The sequence below is a fragment of the Equus quagga genome, chromosome 17 (assembly GCF_021613505.1).
Source record: "Equus quagga isolate Etosha38 chromosome 17, UCLA_HA_Equagga_1.0, whole genome shotgun sequence".
Lineage (NCBI taxonomy): Eukaryota > Metazoa > Chordata > Mammalia > Perissodactyla > Equidae > Equus > Equus quagga.
In genome coordinates, this window is record NC_060283.1 from 24735838 (window position 1) to 24754998 (window position 19161).

Genomic DNA, 19161 nt, shown 5'->3' on the forward strand with positions numbered 1-19161 from the left:
GATGAAGTCCACTTTGTCTTTTTCCTTTGGTTGCTTGTGCTTTTGGTGTCGTATTTAAGAAATTGTTGCCTAAACCAAGTCCACAAAGATTTAGGCCTGTGTTTTCTTCTAAGAGTTTTATAGTTTTAACTTTTGCATTTTGATCCATTTTGAGTTAATTTTTGTGCATGGTGTGAGGTAGGGGTCCAGCTTCATTCTTGTACTTGTGGATATCCATATGGCTCAGCAATACTTGTAAGAAAGATTCTTCTTTCCCCACTGGATGGTCTCGGCACCCTTGTTGCCAATCAGCTGGCCAAAGATACAGGTTTATTTCTGGACTCTCAGTTCCATTCCATTGGTCTGTGTGTCTGTCTTTTGCCACTACCACACTGTCTCGATTATTGTAGTTTTGTAGTAAGTTTTGAAATAGATGAATGTGCATCCTCAAACTTTGTTCTTCTTTTTCAAGGTTTCTTTTGGCTGTCAACGGTGACTTTGTTTTAAATAATGAGACTTGAATAAGTACAAATAAAAAACAGCTAAACTCCTCATGCTTATACGACTATAAAACTAAAATGAGTTCACAAATTAAATACAAACAAATCTGCAAAACTGATAACATTTAGGTTAACGTAATGTGATAGCCGAGGCTTTCTCTTTGACACTGTGTTGTGTCTCTCAAGGTGAATGCAGAGTGAATTGTGGGCATCTTGGTTTGGCGTGTCTGTGCCGTGGCACGCTGGTGATCATGTACTCTTCCTGCTGTGTTTTCTGTTTGAACCACCAGGAGGCTTCCCCTTATACAGGGTATTGTGGCATTGTTTATCTTCATCTAGTACAGACACATGATTCATATTTTTCCCCAATATTTTGTGAAAATCTTCAAGCAGGTGGCCAGGTTTACAAAATTTCACAGTGAACACGTCTACCCACCACTTAGATTCTGTTGTTAGCATTTTACAGTGCTTGCCTTACATGGTTTACATTTCAGGTCTTTCTCTCTTCTCATTAGCCCGCTAAATACAGACGTGGATACTGGAAAATATTTAGCAGTATTCATCCTTAGAAATGAGTAAAAATATACCTGTGCTAATTTTTTTTGGTCATCATCAAGGTGAAAATACAAAAATAATTCTTACAGAGAATTTGCAGCTCGGAGAAACTGATTTAGTTGAATGCCATGTTTCGAGGCTGGATTTCCATACATTGGGGGCAGTCTGTGTGGGCCCCCCGGATGCCCTTTGGGGCCGTATGGGTTTCTGTCCTGTAGCCAGCATCTTAATGGGCACATCAGTGTACCATTAGACAGGAGTAACTGTAATAAGTACAGATGAGTCCATTGAACTTGAAGAGTTTGCTGCTTCTGTGAGCGTTTACTTAACTTTAAATCAGTTGTATGATTTTAAAAAGTTTCTTAACCCTTTGCTTTTTCTTTCCTTTTTTTCCTGAAGTTGTTTGTTCTGGAAATTACTTAATTAAATTTAGTTCAGTTTGCTTCAGTTCAAATCAAACATTTATTGAAGACCTGTCGGCCCAATTGGGGCAAGGCTGGTGGTTCCTAACAGGGGTGTGGGGTTGATTTTTGCCCCTCCCTGGGTACATTTGGCAATATGCAGAGCCTTTTTTTTTGGTGAGGAAGATTCACTCTGAACTAATATCTATTGTCAGTCCTCCTCTTTTTGCTTGAGGAACATTGTCCCTGAGTTAACATCTGTGCCAGTCTTCCTCTATTTTGTATGTGGGTCGCCGCCACAGCGTGGCTTGACCAGTGGTGTAGGTCTGTCCCTGGGATCTGAACCCGTGAACCCGGGGCCGCTGAAGCAGAGTGCACCGGACTTAACCACTACGCCACGGGCCCAGCCCCATAGAGAGCCATTTTTGACTGTCATGACTGAGGGGGTGTGTGTCAGGCGTCCCCAAGATGACCTCCCATTTCGAGGATTTCCCAGGAGGTGCTCACGGCTGTGATTTATTAGAGCAAAAGGATGCCAAGCACTGTCCGCAGAGGGAGAGGGCCCATGGGGTGAAGCCCAGGGAAAGCAGGTGCAAGCTTCCAAGTGTCCTCTCTGGTGGGTGACACAGGACATGCTTCATTCCCCCAGCAGCAAAGTGTGGCAGCGTGTGTGGATGTTCCCGCCAGGGCAGCTCCTTAGAGACCCGTGCCCAGGGTTTTATTGGGACCTCGTCACCTGGGCAGTCTCTGCTTGGCACTTTCCAGAATTCCAGGCTCCCAGAGGGGGAACAGGGGTTCTGCAGAGACCACATCGTTTGTACAAACAGCTTGGACTCAGAGAGCCACTCTTGTTGGTTGTGGGGATGGTGGGAGCTCCCCACAAATCGGAGGTCCCATGCACCAGCCAAGGGCCGACCTTTCGGAGGAGAGCGGTCAGGCCTACTGTGTTAACTGTTCTGCACGGGGGGCTCCTGGCATCTGCTGGGTGGAGGCCGCTGATCCTCTGCAGGGCACGGGGCAGCCCCCATGGCAGAGAATTCCTGGCCCAGCGTCATCAGCGCTGTGGTTGGGGGGCCCGGACGGAGCAGGGTGAGCGGTGAGGAGCCGGTCTGTCAGGCGCGTGGCTGTCTCGGGGCCTCTGTGTCTCCTGAGACGCCTGAACTGAACTCTCCTGATTATCTGCCCTCCCCTGTGTGCATAATCCAGCTCTGCCGTGTTGGTTTAGGACTCGTAATTCCCTTCAGCTTTAATCCAGGAAAAAGGAAAACGTACTGAAAAGAAAGGATTTGCTGAAAACAAAACAGAAGAACAAACCAGTCTGAGCAGTAAAAATCACTTTCACAGATTTAAGCTGTTAGGTGGGTGGCACTTTCTTAGTAACTTAATCTCTCCAGTTTTTAGGTATACCTCGACTGAAATTAAGATCTTTGACTAGATCACTTAAGGTCTCAGTTAGTTTCTGAAGTTCTGTGGCTCAGTAACCCGTTAGAGCAGCGATGTATCTTCAGGGCCAGCAGACCGAAGGGAAAGGCTGCGCTGGGCACGTCCTCCCTCTGCTGGCTGGTGGGTGGATTTCTGCAGCTTGTTCGGGCCCCACTCTCCATTTCCCTGCCAGCTTGCGGCTCGGCTGTACAGTGTGCTGTTTCTTTTATAACAACATTTGCCTCCCTCCGGGGAAAAAAAACAAACGGAGAAGAGAAAGGCTTAGACGGGCTGCAGCCCCTCTCCCTTCCAGGGCGTGGGAGGAGCCGGCGGTGACCTCAGGCCACGTCTCTCGGATTGTTGCCCTTTGTGAGAGTTGCTCTGTAAGGGGATTCCCACATCTCTTGAGGGCCATGTAGAGTAGCGAGAGCTTTGTTTTTATTTTTATTTTAAATCTCTCAATATTTTTTCAATGGGAAGCTGAGGATTGTTGCTATTGATAGCTTCTTCTCACAGCTGTGTTGGCCTCAGCTGGAATTCTTGTCATTTTCTCTCTGAAAGGAACTAAATTGGGAGTTTACAACTGTCGCTGTTGAGGGAGGGTTCACGTTCTCAGCATGCTTTGACTTCAACTTAGAGATCAGCGCTGCTGGGAAGAAACATGAAAGCGGAGAGAGTAATTTTAGTCCCTAGATGAAAAACAAATCCACCTCAGGATTTTGTTTGCTTAAAACTAAAATGGGCGTACGCCATCAGCGCTCTGGCAGGGCAGGGAGAGCCGGCGTGTGAGCAGGGGGACACTTTTAGGCTCTTCTTCACATCTGCACGCTTACGCTGAAAATGGAGAGGTGGTGGAGTGGGGATCCGCTGATCCGAATGTCAAAAACAGAACTTGGTTTCTCAGCGGTGAGAGCTCTCCCAGAGGCCGTCTTTACTCAAGGGTTTCTTTGAGCAGCACACGTGACCGTGCTCTTTCCGTACGTTCAGCCTGCCTGGGCTCTAACGCTGTTCTGGGCTGCGCAGGTGCTCTCCTCACCTCGCTTGGTCTCCAGCATCCCACGTTGGGTTGCCATAGCCACCACTCCCTCCGCTCCCAGTGCAGAAACCTCAGTCATCCTTGGAGGACTCTCGTACCTTGCACTGAGCACCTCCCCACTCTTCCCCAAGTAGAAGCTCTCGCCCCACTGGGGGCTTCAGCACTCCAGGTGGCCAGCGCCCTGCCCCGCCATGCAGAAACGCCCCTTTCCCTCTAGGCTTCCAGCACTGTGCTCTTCCACGCTCTCCTGCGAGGACACCCTCTTGGGTGCCAGCATGTCTGCTCTTGTTCTAGTCAGTGTGGCACACCAGTTTTATGCTAGCAGCTCTACCTAATAGAAAGTCTCCAGAAACATTCAGCACGTTCCACTGCTCCCTGAGATCCTTCACAGAACCAGAGTCTCCAGAAACATCCAGCACGTGCCAGTGCTCCCTGAGATCCTTCACAGAACCAGAGTCTTAGAACAGGAGAGACCTTCAGGGCCTTTTAGCCTTAACTCGATGCTTGACTTCTCACTATAACTTATTCATGAAAAGTTTTCTGATTTGTAATAAAAAACCCAGTCCATTTCATTTCCAAATAGCTTTAATTGTTCAGGTGGTTTTCCTGCTGGCCTTGTGAGTTTGACTGTAAATCTCTCTCCTCTTTACACACAGATGGTGTTCACTTTGAGACGATAGGAGAGCGCTCCTCTGCGTGACCTTCCATCACAAGGTCATCCCCCTGAAAATGAATGCTTTTACGAAAGAAAAATGGTTGAGGCTCTGGGCTGGGAGTAGAACCCAAGAGACGGTTTCAGCGTCTAGGAGGAAGAATTTTGGCCATAAATACGCAGTATATTGTTCAGTAAATTGTAATTTAGGGGGAAGCTGCCCAGGACGAGGGGAACTAGTCTGCAGTGCTGATGCAAACTCCCTCGCTGGCGGGTTTGCTCTTCCGGGTCCTTCTTGCCTCCACTTCCCTGACCCTGGCCTCTGGCTCTGAACTGCTGTCCAGGGATCCTAATGAGTGGAACTTTCTGCAGTGAGGAGGTGATCTGTGTGCTGTCGGGTACCCACTGCCCACATATGGCTGTTGAGAACTTGAAATGTGGCTCCTGGTACTGAGTTTGTTTTGTTTAAATGGCCTCGTGTGGCTAATAGCTGTTAGACAGTGGAGTTCTAGGCACTCTGCTCATCTCCTTCTTTCCCAGCTGTGGTGTGGAAAATACTCGTTGCTTTTAGTTCAGCTGTGTAAAGAAATTACCCAAAGAAACGGTTCCGAGGACTTGAGAGCAGCCTGGCTGTGGGATGTGTCACTCTGTTTCCTGGAGTGTAGCTGGCCTGGCTGGCAGGGCATGTGTTCACCTTCTGCAGGCATTGTTCTGTGTGTCTTGGACCTGAAGCTTAGTGCTTGGTGGCAGGTGACGGCCTGCTCAGTTAGGGAATGGTTCTTCCTTGGCCTTGGAGGGATGAGTAATGCGTTCCCCAGCTAGGACGTCCAAGTACGTCCAAGAAACTAAAGCAAGACAGTTGCTCTTCCTTTCTCCCCAAAGCAGGATAAAGAGAGAGATGAGTTCACAGGGTAGAGGTTTTTGGTCCTTTCTTATGTCCAGACTTGTTCAGCTTGCCTGGTGGCCCTGCCTGTGAGATGCATGGCCCTGGTGTTTTCCCTGGTCTATGCCAGTTAGAGAAGATTCCAGTGAGTTCTGCTTCTGGGTGCGATGGGTGTTGCCTTTTTTCCTGGAACCTGCCTTATGTTATTCTTTTCTTTGACAGTGATCCCTCAAGCTGTATAGTGTTTATGCTCTGTAACTTCTCCGCCTTGTGGGAATCTTGCCTTCCAGGAGGGACTGACTTACCATCTGGTCTGCCCCAAGTCTTCCCCTTGACTTCTGGCCTAACTTGTTCACATTTTGTCTCTTATGGAGATCTAAACGGCACTAGACCCTTGGAAATCCTTTCTTCACTCCATTTCCTTTGAAGCATCTTTGCTATCAAGATGTTAACACTGATTCCATCCTTTGGTGAAGAGAGTTTTTTCCACTTGTTCTTCTCAACTCCCAATTCAGTCTTCCTAATGTCCACGTGGTCCTGACGATGGGGGCTCTGTTTCCCTGGGGCTTCCTCAGAGCATAAGGATGCTGTTCAACAGCCAGAGGCAGTCTCTCACCTCTTCTGATTTTCCAGCCAGGGCTGCCCAGTGAGTTTTCCTCTTCTATTTGAAGGATGCAGCCAGCTCTCAGTTCCTTTTCAGATCAGAGAGCTCAGATATTACTAGTGATAACGTGTTGATATTTCTTCCAAATAGACGACCAGTCAGTCAGTTTCTCTTTTTTTCCACACACACACATGTTTATAGCAGGCTCTCTAAGCCTGGCGTATTAGAAGCATTTCCTCAAAACATTAAGAACTTTTCCCAGATAAAATCTTTAATGATTGCATAATATTTCAGCGCATAGATGAGTCATACCTTACTTTCTTACAGTATATAATACTTTAAATATTCAGCGATGCTGCAGAGCATGATTTCCCCACAAATTGAGGGATGTGAAGACGGGAGAAAACACCTGTCGCCGTAAGTGTAACATCAGCGTGTGTCTCACGTCGACTAACGTCCCAGCTGTGGCCTTCCCGTCTCCTCTGTCTCTCCTCTCTAGTCCACGGCGGTACTTCCTCCTGTCGTCTCAGACAGCTCTCCATCCCGAGTACAGAGAGGAGCTGGACGCCCTCCAGGCCAGGCACGGCGCATCGGTGCTGGTGCTGGAGAAGTGCACCAACCTCTCTGAGGGCGTCCCGGCCGTGCGCAAGCGCTGCCACCGGCACCAGGTCTTCGATTACCCCCAGGTGCTGCAGGTGAGTGTCCTCACGACCTCTCTCCAGGCTCAGGGGCGGTCACGCATGAGCTGCAGCGACCTCTTCCCCAGGGGAGAAGGCCACGGAGGGCTCTCTTGACTGCGTCCGTGGGTCTTCAGGCGCTCCGGCTCCGGCGTCTTGTTCGTGCAAAGCTGCCTGGCCTCTGAGTGTTCCTACTCCTTTCAAGGACTTGTTATACTTCGAAAACCCTAATCCGATAGATTTATGAAGAAGCCACACAGACAAAGCAGACAAATGTCTGTTGCTTTTGCCGCTGTTTTCTAAGCCCGTCCAGAGAAGCTGCCTTCTTTAAGGTGGCAGCTCGTGTCCTCTGGCTGTGCTGGCCCACGAGGCCGCAGCCGGCTTTTCCTGGGAGTGGAAGCTTTTTATTTTTTGTTATGTTTTGTCTTTTGGTGGTGTTGCCCTTCGCACGTCCTACAGGTAGCGTGTCCTTCCCTACGTCACGGGAATGGCAGTATTCCCGTAACCACTGGCAGGGCAGACCTTTTGGGGATGTTTTATAAGCAGGATATTGGATGTTCCAAAGGCGTGGGGGCTAGGAAAGGAGAGAGTGAGTTTTCTTCCCTTAAATATTTAAAATACCGACAGGTAGTTTGGCAAGTATCAAGGAGCTGGTGCGACTTTTTTGTTTTTAGCTCCAAAGAGAACTGGCCCGTGCTGAGATTGTTCAAATACCTTCAGAAAGTGCTGCACCTCCGCTGGAACGTCTGCCTGATAACGGTGGTGACTCGAGCAGGGTGTCTGCAGTACCCTTTGTCTTAGACAGGAAGGCTGGTGACGAGCACGTGGGTCCACATCTGGGCCCCACCTGTCGGGGCGGCCGAGCGTCCCCCTGCCCCTCCACACGCCTCGATGCGGCTCGTCTCCCCCTCCCGCTTCTTCCTCTGCGTCCCCACCGGAGTTTGGCATGTTGAGTTTCGTCATGTTTTTTCCTGAACTTTCCTTTTCTCTAGCTTTAAAGATTAAACAGCGTTGTTGGTTTTTTTCTAATCTTTTTTTTTTCCCTCCCAAAGAGGCAAAAATCGGGAGGAACAGTGTGTGAGACAGGGTCTTATTTTGGTTTACCTATTGCAGCTGTTTTTACCCCGTCCATCTCATTTTCCCAAACATTCCCCACATTGAGCGGGTTTGAGGGAGTGAATGGGGAAAAGATTTCTTGAAATTTTGCTTCCTCTTTGATTTATCGTTCTTAATAGACCATATCTGTCTTAATGTGTTTTCAAAGGCATTGCATTCATGAAATGAATGTCTTCTCTATGCCAAGCACGCTGCTAGATGCCACGGGGAGTAGAAAGATGAAAGGAGATTTGATGCCTTTCCCTTAGGGGGCCCTCTAGAGAGCCTCATGTGCTCAGACAAAATGATTCTGTTGTAAGGTGGGCTCAGGTGGGCGCTGGGCCACGGTGTGTTTGCGTGGTGCGACGGGCGGGAGAGCCCGGGCTGCAGGAGGTCCCGAAAGTCCAGAGGGAGACCTGCATGTGGGTTGTGAGTGTTTTCAGAATGCTCAGTGGCGGCGTTGAAGTGACCCCGAAGAGTGGAAATGGGAAACATCGCAGCCGGTTCAGCTTTTCGGTCTTCCTGGTGTGAGCTGTTCCCTTTAGTATGTTTGTGTCAGGATGCCTGCCTCTGCATTGCTTGGCTTCACCCCCGGGAGAACCTCGTGGTCTGCGGGGATCGGAGTGAAGGATCCGCAGAACTGGTTTCTAATCCGCTGCCTCCGCCTGTTCCTGCAGGAGGCCACTTTCTGCATGGTCCTTCGCGGAGCTCGCCTGGGCCAGGCGGTGTTGAGTGATGTGTTGCGGGCTGGCTGCGTCCCGGTTGTCATTGCCGACTCCTACATTTTGCCTTTCTCCGAAGTTCTTGACTGGAAGAGGTGAGTGTCGCCTTCTAATCGACTTTGCACTGGTGGTTCTGCGTATTCGATTTCAAAGCCCCCCAAATAATGATAATGCGTCCCTCGGTTGGAGGACTACTCCTTTAGAGTGTTTTGCTAAGTTTTCCATCAGGGGCGTTAGTCCATTGGCCTAGAGCAGAGGTTGGCAGACTGAGGCCTTTGGGCCCAGTATGACGGGCTGCCAGTTTTTATAGATAAAGTTTTATTGAGACACACCCACACCCTTCATTTATATATTGTCTCCGACTGTCTTTGTGCTTCAGTGGCAGAGTTGAGTAGTTGCGACAGATTATATGGCCCACAAAGCCTAAAATGTGTCCTGTCTGGCCCTTTACAGAAAATGTTTGCCAACCTGTGGCCAAGAGCAGTGGTTCTCACCTATGGCTGCAGGCTGTATTGGCCTGGAGAACCTTACAAAATGCCTGGGCCGCTTCCCCAGGAGCGCTGGGTTTCAGGCTCCCTGGGTGTGACGTGTGGCGCAGTTGAGAGCCACTGCTCTGGAGTCTGCTGAATTCATCCTCTGCGTGGATGAGGGTGTGGCAGTGTTCCCACTGTACAGATGGACAGACGTCGGTTCTGCCTGGTTGTGCCTGTCAAGGCTGTAATTAACGGAATAGCCCTCTAGTCTCGTGTTGTTTCGTTAGCCCAGGACTTTGGAGGTTAAAGACTATTGAAAATTAGTTCCTTTTCTATATGCCTTCCAGGCTTTACTTTGCCTCAAACACTTAATTGCTTTCTTCTCTCTCAACTTTCTTGATATTTCTATCCAAGTCTGATCGTCACAGGTATTTGAACGATTTAGGTGGCCCTTGTTTGTGCGTACATTCATTCAGCTCGTATCAATGGGAACGCCTACTTCGGAAATACAGTCTCTGCTCTGAAAGAGGCTGAATCTGGTGGGGATGACAAACCAGCAGTGGTAATGATGTGTGATAAGGGCTCTAACAGATGCACGCCCAGGGCGATGGGAGCCCCGTCAGCGGAGGGAGCCTGAGGCAGCCTGGACGAGCAGGGCAGTGAGGTTCCTTACATCTTAGAGAAGTGATGAGCCCTTCCAGTCACTTATTCGTCCCTGAAACGTTTACCAAGGGCCCTCTGCTAGACAGGGATACAAGGACAATCAGGGTCAGACCTTGCCTTCAAGAAGCTCCCAGTCTAGGAATGGAAGATAGACGAGTAAACCAGCAGGGCCCAGACGCTGCGGTGAGATGCCGCCCTGGCTGGCTGGGATGCCAGGAGGGGAGTGAGAGGGAGGCACATAGTGTTGCTGTGGGATCGGGGAGGGCTTCACAGAGGCTGGCCCTGAGCTGAGTCTGGAGCGAGGTTCCTGGGAGAATCTACACCTGCTGGGGCGGTTGTAATGGTGGGGAAGCTGTGGAGCGGCTCTAGATTTGGAGCCAGAAGGCTGGCGTTTGGATAACCGGCTCTGTTACTGGCTAGCGTTGTGATCTTGGCAAATCACTTAATCTTTTTTGAGCCTCAGTTTTCCCATCTGTATAGTAGAGTTCATTTACTTGTTTAACAAATATAACGTGCTAGGCAGTGTACCAGGTCCTCAGGGTGTGCTGGGGAGTGGAACCAGGTGTGTTTCCATCCTAATGGATTGGCCTAGTTGGGGGAAGGGGTGTATGGTTTTAGTAAATTAGTTTATACAAATGTAATTACAAACCCTGCAAAGTGTCGCGAAGGGCGAGCCATCGTTGAGTCCTCTCTTTCCTTTACCCACCGCATCTACTCTGTTAGCAAATCCTGCCAGCTCTTCCCTCTCGACCCTTTCGTCACTTCCTCCCTCCTCAGCATCCCTTGCCTGATTTTGCAGTGGGCTTCAGCTTTTCTCCCGGCTCCTGCTCTTGCTTCCTGTGGTTTGTTCTAATGCTTTAGGCGGAATGATCCTGTTGGAACACAGTCAGATCATGCCATGCTTTGCCTGTCTCAGGCGAAGCCTGAGTCCAGAGTCTGGCCTGCGAGGCCCTGGACGCTTTGCTGGGACTCCCTCCCGTTTCTTTGTCTCCTGCTGCTCTCCGTCTTCTCTACCGTACTCCAGCCTCGCTGGCCGCCTTGCTGTTGCAGAACATTCCCGACCTGCTGCTTCCTCAGGGCCTTTGCTTGTTGGTCTTTCTGCCTGGAGTGCTCTTCCCGCCAGTATTCTCACAGCTCCCTCACTCCCTGGCCTTCTCTGTCAGATTTGTTCCCACTGTTGTATTACCAAGACCTAGCGCATGATAGGGACTCCGTGAATATATGCTGAGTAATGAATGGAGTTGAGTAGATACCCAAAGGAGAGCAGTCATTGTTGGTTTAGAGTGGTCTGTGGAGAGTGGAGGAGAGTGGACCAGTCAGTGGCATTTCACATGCAAAGAGCCTGTGGTGGGGTTTGTCAGGTGACCGAAAGGCACCAGTGTGGCTGGAGCACAGCAGGGGAGTGGATGAGGGACAAACGATGGATGGAGTAGTGAGTGGGAGGAGAGAAGATGGAGCCGGGGAGAACGATGGATGGAGTAGTGAGTGGGAGGTGAGAAGATGGAGCCGGGGAGAGAACCCTCGGAGAAGGTCGGCGTGAGAGAGGGAGAGTAGGCAGACCGCTCACTGGCCGGGATGTAGGGTGGAAGGAGGGTCCGGTGTGGTTTCTGCCTGCGAGAATTAAACAAGGTGAGGTGCGGAGAAGCACTTTGTGTACAGGGCTGTCCATATATAAATTGTTTTGCTGTTGTCTCCAGAGCGTCTGTGGTTGTGCCAGAAGAAAAGATGTCAGACGTGTACAGTATTTTGCAGAGCATCCCGCAAAGACAGATTGAAGAGATGCAGAGACAGGTAAGAGGCCCGGTAGGCCTGTCGGGAGGTGACACGGTGGTGCAAAAGGGTGGCCTGGACTGCTTGGATAGTGAGCGACGGCAGCTGGACGCGTGAGTGGGGTTTATTTCCTCCACTGCATCAGCCACCCACACTGAACAGAAGAAAAGAGTGTCAGGGGAGTCGCATCAAATAAGGTTTGAAATACTAACTGTCGGGGATCTGCGAATGCTCCTGAGTAGCACGGTGTTCTGGATGGGAAGCTGAACTTCTTTGAAAGGTTGTTTTCAGAGCAGGTGATGGTTGTAGTGACGAGGACAGCCGTGGAAGCCGGGACATGTCAGGGTGATGGTCTGAGTTGCTGTCGACCCTGGAATGTTGTCTCAGCTGGCCTCAGTCCCCAGTTCAGACGACCTCCGTCCATAAGTGGCCCCCCGCCCTAGAAGAGCTGCTGCGCTCCTGCCCCCCTCCCCGAGTTTCTCTCCCACCTTGCGATCCCCCCTGGGTGGCTCCTCACTGTCTGACACGCTCCACTGGGTGTCCCGTTTAGTCCTGCTTCCCTTCCTTTCTCCTGAGAGAAATTCAGTTGGGCTTAAATGTCCAACAAGGTGAAAAAAAAAATTAAAGACTATCCCAATATTGGTACTGTGCTTGTTTTTTCTTTTTTTAAGGATTTTAAAAGTTTTTATTTTTATCACAATTATCCTTGCAGGAGATGAGCGGAGAAGAGGTTTGGCGGGCCCTCGGCATTAAGTGTGTGCCTGTCCCCCACACCCCCTGTTTTGGTCTGTACCCACCCACAGGCAGAGAGCCTGTACGCGACCTTCCAGAGCAGGGGTCTCAGGCCTCTGTCCGGGTGAGGGCAGGGCGGCCCCCTGGCTGTGGAATGGGTCCAGGATCTGGGCTGCTGAAGTGCCTTTTCAGTCCGCCTCCTGCTGCCCCGCCGGGCCCTGCCGCGGAACTCAGCATTTTGCCGGCTGATTAAGGATGAGCTTTCTTGGGCCTGTAGAGTCGGCTGTCACGCCTCCTCCTGCAGTTCAGCTTCCACATTTCGTTGCTGTTAGCTCATCTCCCATCCTCTTTATCTTAGAGTGATTGTGCCTCAGTTTTTAAAAATTCACCTTCATTGTCATTTTAAGGTTTTAGGAGGGAGGGAAAGTTAGTGGAGTGATTCAGTCCCCCCTCTGTTACGATACTGAGCTTTTTAAACCAAAGAGACGGCTGCATCGCGCAATATTAAATATCTAGGTTCTTACCCTAGACTGCCTGGGTGGAACGCCAGCTCGGCCGGTCGCCATCTCTGTGCCCTTGGCCACGGATTTGCCTTCTCCGGACCTCAGTAAGCTCATCTGTGAAGCGTTTTGGCGTTCTGATTTGAAAACAAATCCCAGGTTGCTTTCAGCCTCGCCGTAATCTTTTCGCAGCATACTCGTGTTTATTTTAAGTTTCTGTGCTTTCCAGTTGTTACCTAACCGCTGACCTTGTCTGGGCTTTAGTGAATTAGACAATCAGTCCAGAGATCTCTAGATTCTTAATCCAAACCTGTGGTTCTTACAACTTATGTAGGAAAAATGCTTCTTCAAGAGGCCTGGTGTTTGCGCTCCTGGGTTTCTTTTTATGGCATCTTGGTCTATTAACGTAACTGAGTAGAGAACCATCTGCTGAATCAGATGCCATCTTTTACTAGAGTCTAGTCTAGGAAGGCCAGGAAGAAACCCACCACTTTCGTGCTGGCAAGAGAGTCATTTGGGTTTTGGAGCAGAGTACCTGTGGCAGCCTGAAGAACTCTGTTCACGGGGGCGTGGCTGGGCATCTTCAGAATCATAGAACTGTTATGATAGAGTGAATAAGGGCCATTTCAAACAGTGTGCTTTTAGCTTATTTGGCTTCAGAGAGATATAAGACTTGGGTTTGAGCCCTGGTTCTGTCCCTGTTAATTGTACGGCCATGACAGGTCACCGAAGCCCCCTGGCTTTCATTTCCTCATTTATGGATGAAGGAATTGGCCAGACCATCTCTCCTGTTCCGTTCAGTGGTTAAAAACTCTCTGAAACTCTTGTCCTTTGCAGGACTATTCCTGTCCTTGACAACAGTGGTAATTAAGAGGTCATCTCTTCTCCCCCTGAACACCTCGTCCCGAGGGCCAGCGACCTCCCCTGTGGCGAGCACCCTCCGTCACGTCAGCTTGCAGAGAAGGGCGGTGCTGCCCTTTCCCGCCTCCCTTTCTCAGTCTCTCTCCTGCCTTGTGACGCCCCTTTCTGCAGCTGCCTTCAGACCCTCTAAAGCTGCAGTGCCTGCTTCAGCCGGGCTCCCCTTTCTCCCAACATTGTGTTCCAGAAATGACCCAGGCTGGGCTGATCTCAACTCGGGGTGAGAGGGTCTGGTTGAAGTAATTCCCAGGCAGGTATCAAGGATGACTAGGTTCAACTGTGAGGTGCCAGGAGCACCCTCTCCTCCTCCGATGTTGTGGCAGCCAAAAATGTCTCTAGATGTGGCTCAGCGTCCCCATGGGACAGCGTTGCTGCGATCGGAAGCCACTGTGCTGTTGATAGGCAAGGCCTCATCTCTCTAAGAGGGAGTTCTTTAGGACCCTTTCCAGAATGTGCTTGTCCTTTTGCCCTCTGTTCACCGTCCTTCCGTTTAACCTGTCTTTGGCAGCAGTAACTGAAACGATAGCATACACCGGGTTCCAGAAAGTTTGTACACCTTAGTGAGTTCTCCTCAGGGAGATCCAGCTTGGATCCTTCTGTAAGACAGGCATAAACTTTTAGGGGAAAACCTGCTGCATCTGTAGTTGACCCCTTAGGGGCCCTGGTTGATGTGTCACAATGATGAGCTGAGACTGAGGAATGGGGTCTGATTTTCTGGCTGAGCGACTCAGAACCAGCTTAAGGAGCTGCACGCACAGTGGTAGCCAGCAGAGGTCTCCATCCACTTTGAAGTGACTCATTTTCCTTCCGACTGTTGAAATGTTTCGGAGAGATCCTAAATGCCGCGCGCTCCTCTGGGGCTTTACGCTGACATTGTTCTTCCTCAGCTCTCCAGAGACTGGTTCTTTCCGACGAGGAAGAAACAGTGCTGGGCACAGGGTTTTGCTCTCCCTCCATGGAATAGAGCTAAAGTTTCTGAACTGACCCCAAAATGTGGGCTGGGATCCTGGCGATGAAGGTGTTGCAGTAACGTTTTGCAGCTTTTCCAGTTCAGGATCAGTTCATACAAGGGATCAGATTCATGCAGTCTGACTGAGGAACGCAGAGGTGGAAGTCCTCGTGACTTGGGAATTAGGCTGCAGCGAGGGAGCAAGACACCTTGCCTGGCAAGGAAAAGTCCTGAAATGTCCCTCCTGCCCGTAGCTGTGGCGGTGAGGCAGCCGTCGCGTGAAGTACAGGGCTAGAGCCCGGAGGGAGAGCTGCGGTTGAGCTAAGTACAGCCTGTGTCTGTCATCTGCTCAAGGCCCACAGCGAGAGGGCCGGCGAACGTGGCATCGGACAGGCTAGGGCTGCCTTACGGGTTTTTTTCGTGGGTAAGTTAAAAACCGGTTCTTTCAATTAGTAGAGGAGAATAATTGTAGCAGTATAAAGCCAACTTACCAGTCTGCCTTTTATTGTCCTATGAGCTAAATTAATTAGTCAATTAGTTTAGTGAAGCCCTAATTAAGTGTTGTTCCCCCAAGGGGAGACGATGGGAGATAGTACAGTCTCTGTGATCCCTGCTCATAGAGGCCCAGCGCTTGTCTTGGGGATAGATGAGCGTAAGCACACAGAAGCCTGAGAACGTGTGCAGATCTTCCAGAGTACGTTGGAGTCTGATATGGAGGGGGACGGCGGGGGCTAATGTCAGGGACAGGTTTATTGGGGGGTAGCATCTGAGGTAGGCCTTACGATGGAGGGTCCCATCAGCCGTCTTTCTCACACTGGAAGGCAGGAAGAAGTACGCAACTAAATATTTTTCTCTGGTCAAAAGGAACATTCGTATCTCTAGTCTCACCTGAATCACAGTGAACAAGAGAGCAGTCTGGGATCTCAGAGGGCTGGACAGACACTGGACTGGATAGTCAGAAATGTTTGCGTCCACAGGGAGGAAGGTGTAAATGGATCCCCAGTCTATCTGTTGAGTGGAGTCTCCAAACATTCTTTTATTGGTCAGTGGCTCCACCAGCAGTGACCTCTGACCTCAGCCACACCAGGAGGTGGAAGTCAGGAGCCTGCCTTGCCTTTGAACTCTTCTTTGTACTCAATTGACTAGGAGCCTTGGAGGTGGCAGAAACATTCAGCGTCTTCTTTTTGCTCTCGCCTTTAACACTGGGTCACTTAAAATATTAGTTTCTTTTCAGTGTATTCCATTGATCCGTCTCAATTTGCCTTCATATTTTCCTGCTATGCCTACCGAATATATGTGCTGCAGAGGAGTACTAGAAGATAAAATGGACTGAGTAGGAAAAAGGCAGAACACATCTATTGAAGAAAATAAAACCCTAGGCACGTGGTCCCCCCTTCTCCCAGGACTGTAGTGGGGCCTGGCTGTGATAAAGGAGAGAGCAGAGGAGAGCAGAGAACACGGCAGACGTGTGTGTCCACCAGAGTTCACGCCCTTCGTTCATAGAGGGCCCCTAAAATGAGGCTCTTATTTACACATAACATCGACATATCGAATTAGCCAGTTTGGGTACCCGTAGTAGTTTAGAAGTCACAAATTCGAAGAGGAGAAAGACACGAGTGTTTCTGAGATGGGTCATCTGCCAGTCTGGCCTGAAAAAACGCAGTTTTAAAAATAGAGCTCTCAGCACGTCGGATTTATGGCTGACAGCTTTCAGCTTCACTGCATCCCGGGTGTATCATTGTAAGATGGCAGAATTCCTCAATTCAAAGAAATATGTGTGTGTTTGGTTTTCATATTTCAGATTTCTGACATCCAAGTGAGTCTTACCATCAATTTGAACACTGAGGACAGTTTCTGTTCCTTCCCCCTAAAGCTGTTATTGATGAGGCATCCTGAAATTGAGGAAATACAGACCCTGCTATTCTTGGTGATGCCCTGGAATCTTGAAGTGAAGGTTTAAATGTTGTTTAGCATATATGTATATTTAAAGTATTGGCTCTTGTGTAATATGTTTTAAAAAATTTTCTGTCTAAAATGTTTTCAGTTTTTATTTTTCAAAGCGTTTTGTGATTCAGGTAAAGGTGTAAACCCTCTGATGTCTGGAAACCTCAGCAGCCCAGACGGCGTATTCTCTGAGGGTTCCCAGTGCTGGTGGCTTGATGGTTATGTCCACTGACAGTTATGCAGCGGTCTGGGTCCTTTCTCCCTGACTCCCCCACCCCCGCCACACACACACCAGTTTACAAAGCAAACTATGAAGACAGTAGTTAGAAGAAGAATCCGAGTTTTTTAATGTGAGAAAACGGAGAATAAAGAGACATAAAGTAACCCTCCCGAGTCCACATCATATGTGAGGGCCAGACAGGGAGCGCACTCTGTTTTGCTGCCTCCAGTTTTATTCAAATCACAGAGCTGTGTGGCCTGGATTGGGGCTAAAAGTCAGGATGAACTTCCCAGTCATTCACACTAACTGCTTATTGGCTAGTCTTCTCAAAAAACTGGTTGCTTGAGACATTTAGGACTGGACACATCCTGGAAATATATTATGAAGAATGTGGAAAAGATTTCACTTCTCATTTCCAGGATCGATATTGTAATGTCTGTCATTCTTTTTCCCCCTACTGTGAAATTGAAATTTTTTTTATGTACAGAAACTGAACTCTCAGGGCTGTTTAAAAAATGCCACATACTCCCTGCCTCCTCTCCTCCCCCACTCTCCAGGCCCAGCGTGTCGCTCCGAGCTGTGTTTTCCAATCTCTGCTTTCGTACTTGCCCTAAAAAAAGCTACTGGATCACTTTCTTCAACAGAATCCATTGACCTGATCCCTGGAGGTCTTCCTGTGAAACAGACATCTGTGGTTCTGACTCAGAGCCAGGCTCTGTGGCCAATGGGAGAGCCTCGGGGACGAATGTAGTCACTTGATGGGATATTTTGAATTTCATAATTTTTTTTTAATGGCACCGTATACTTTGTGTTTGTGTTTTCCTGAACGTATGCATCCATATTGTCCAGGAGACCAGTCCGTGTACGCTGTTTAAAGCGGGAGAAAATAAGGACCCGTTTAATTGGAACTCTTAAGGAAGAACATTTTTATGTGTTTAACTTTTTTTCAACTTTGGTATTAAGAACCTTATTGGAAAAAGACTTTTGCCAAGTATCTGATGGGAAGCCAAGAAAAGCATTTTAATAGAACTGTCTCAAATTTATGGTGCACTGGGGCCTGTAAATAAATTTTCCTGTCTTTAAGGTTTGGGCTGATTTGCAGTTGTTTTGTAGAGCTTCTGAGACTTAAATCCTCGCAGTCTGGATGGAGAGACCGTACAGCGGCTTTCCTTGGCAGCCTTGGCAACCCTCGTCCAGGGCAGACGTAAATGAGTGGTACGGAGCGTGGTCTCTAAATGCTCGCTCATTGTCGTGATGCTAGTTTTAATTGGTTTGCTGACTTTTCCTAGCCCTCCTAAATATTCTCGAGATTTAGGAGAATGAGAGTCCTCAGTTTCATAACGCAAATCAAATAACCGTATGAAGTACCCGCGTTGTTCCTAGTGTTGTATAGACTAATGGAGAGAGATTCTAAGAAAGGGGCACAGATCCCGTCTTGAAGAAAGGCCCTCAGGTTGCTGGGGAGAGTGCTTTCCCTAATACACAGACTAAAAGGCCAGAAGTGCTGTCCCTCGGTTGTGCTGTGGAGTCAGGAAGGGAGCGGGAGGTGAAGGCAGCCTCCGGGACTGGGAAGCCTCAGATGGGAGGAGAGGATGCTGTGGGGTACCGGCCTCCGCCCGGAGCCTGGCTTCCATGAGAAAGACGCAGTAAGAACGATGGAGCCGCCCGGGGGGCCTTCGAATACCAGCAGCAAACCTGGTAGAGAGTTAGAAGGAGGGGAAGGTGGACGACAAGCCGTAGCTCAGGTCGTCTCGAGAGGGACTTGTTAGGGCCAGAGCTGGGCCTCGCCGGCTCCCAGGTCTCTGACCCCCCACGTGGGGATTCTGTTTCTTTTTGTGGCCTTGTGTCCTGTGGTATTTTCCAGACTGAGGGTCACGATTTGTTAGCAGATCGTGAAGTCAATTCAGTGTGTCATGACTGGCATTTTATTTTTAAGAAATGAAATATAATAAAAAGGAAAACAGCATCTTACATAGTAAGAGTGAGTATTTCCTGAAAACTGTTTCAGTTCCGCACCTATACGTGTAGCGAGTTGAAGTAGGAAATGTATTTGCGTGTTTCTCAGTGTGGCTCCCAGTCCAGAAAGTTGGCAAAATGTTGGTAGCGGAGAGCATGTGGGCTTTTGAGTTGGAGAGACCTGAATTCGAATTCTGAACTGCCGTCTGTCTGCCAGCCGTGTGACTGTGGGCGAGTTACTTAGCCTTCCTGAGCTTCAGTACTCTGGGCTCAGACCTGGGCCCGGCAGCACTGCCGGGGTCTTATTGATGAGATGACGTCATGCCCTTGAAGCTCTGGGGTGGGCTGCCTGCTCATTGCTGCCCTTCACTCTGGAGAGCGCCTGGGGGCCTGGGTGTGTCGGAGAGCCTCCTGGAGGGGAACTGGGTCGTAAGGGACCGCAGTGAGCCACCGACACGGCTGTATCAGGCTTTTGCTTCTGGGCTTGGAAACTTGAAAGAGCGTTTCTTC

At 49.4% G+C, this 19161-nt stretch overlaps 1 protein-coding gene across 3 annotated transcripts in view; it reads left to right on the top strand.

Annotated features, from left to right (window-relative positions):
• The window catches only part of EXT2 (exostosin glycosyltransferase 2), a 145178-nt gene that overhangs the window by 19613 nt on the left and 106404 nt on the right, over window positions 1-19161 (top strand). For all 3 annotated transcript variants that reach the window (XM_046643227.1, XM_046643228.1, XM_046643226.1), the window contains exons 5-7: window positions 6532-6727; window positions 8482-8621; window positions 11360-11453. In XM_046643227.1, coding sequence (XP_046499183.1) covers window positions 6532-6727; window positions 8482-8621; window positions 11360-11453 — 430 coding nt within the window. The remainder of the gene's footprint in view (window positions 1-6531; window positions 6728-8481; window positions 8622-11359; window positions 11454-19161) is intronic.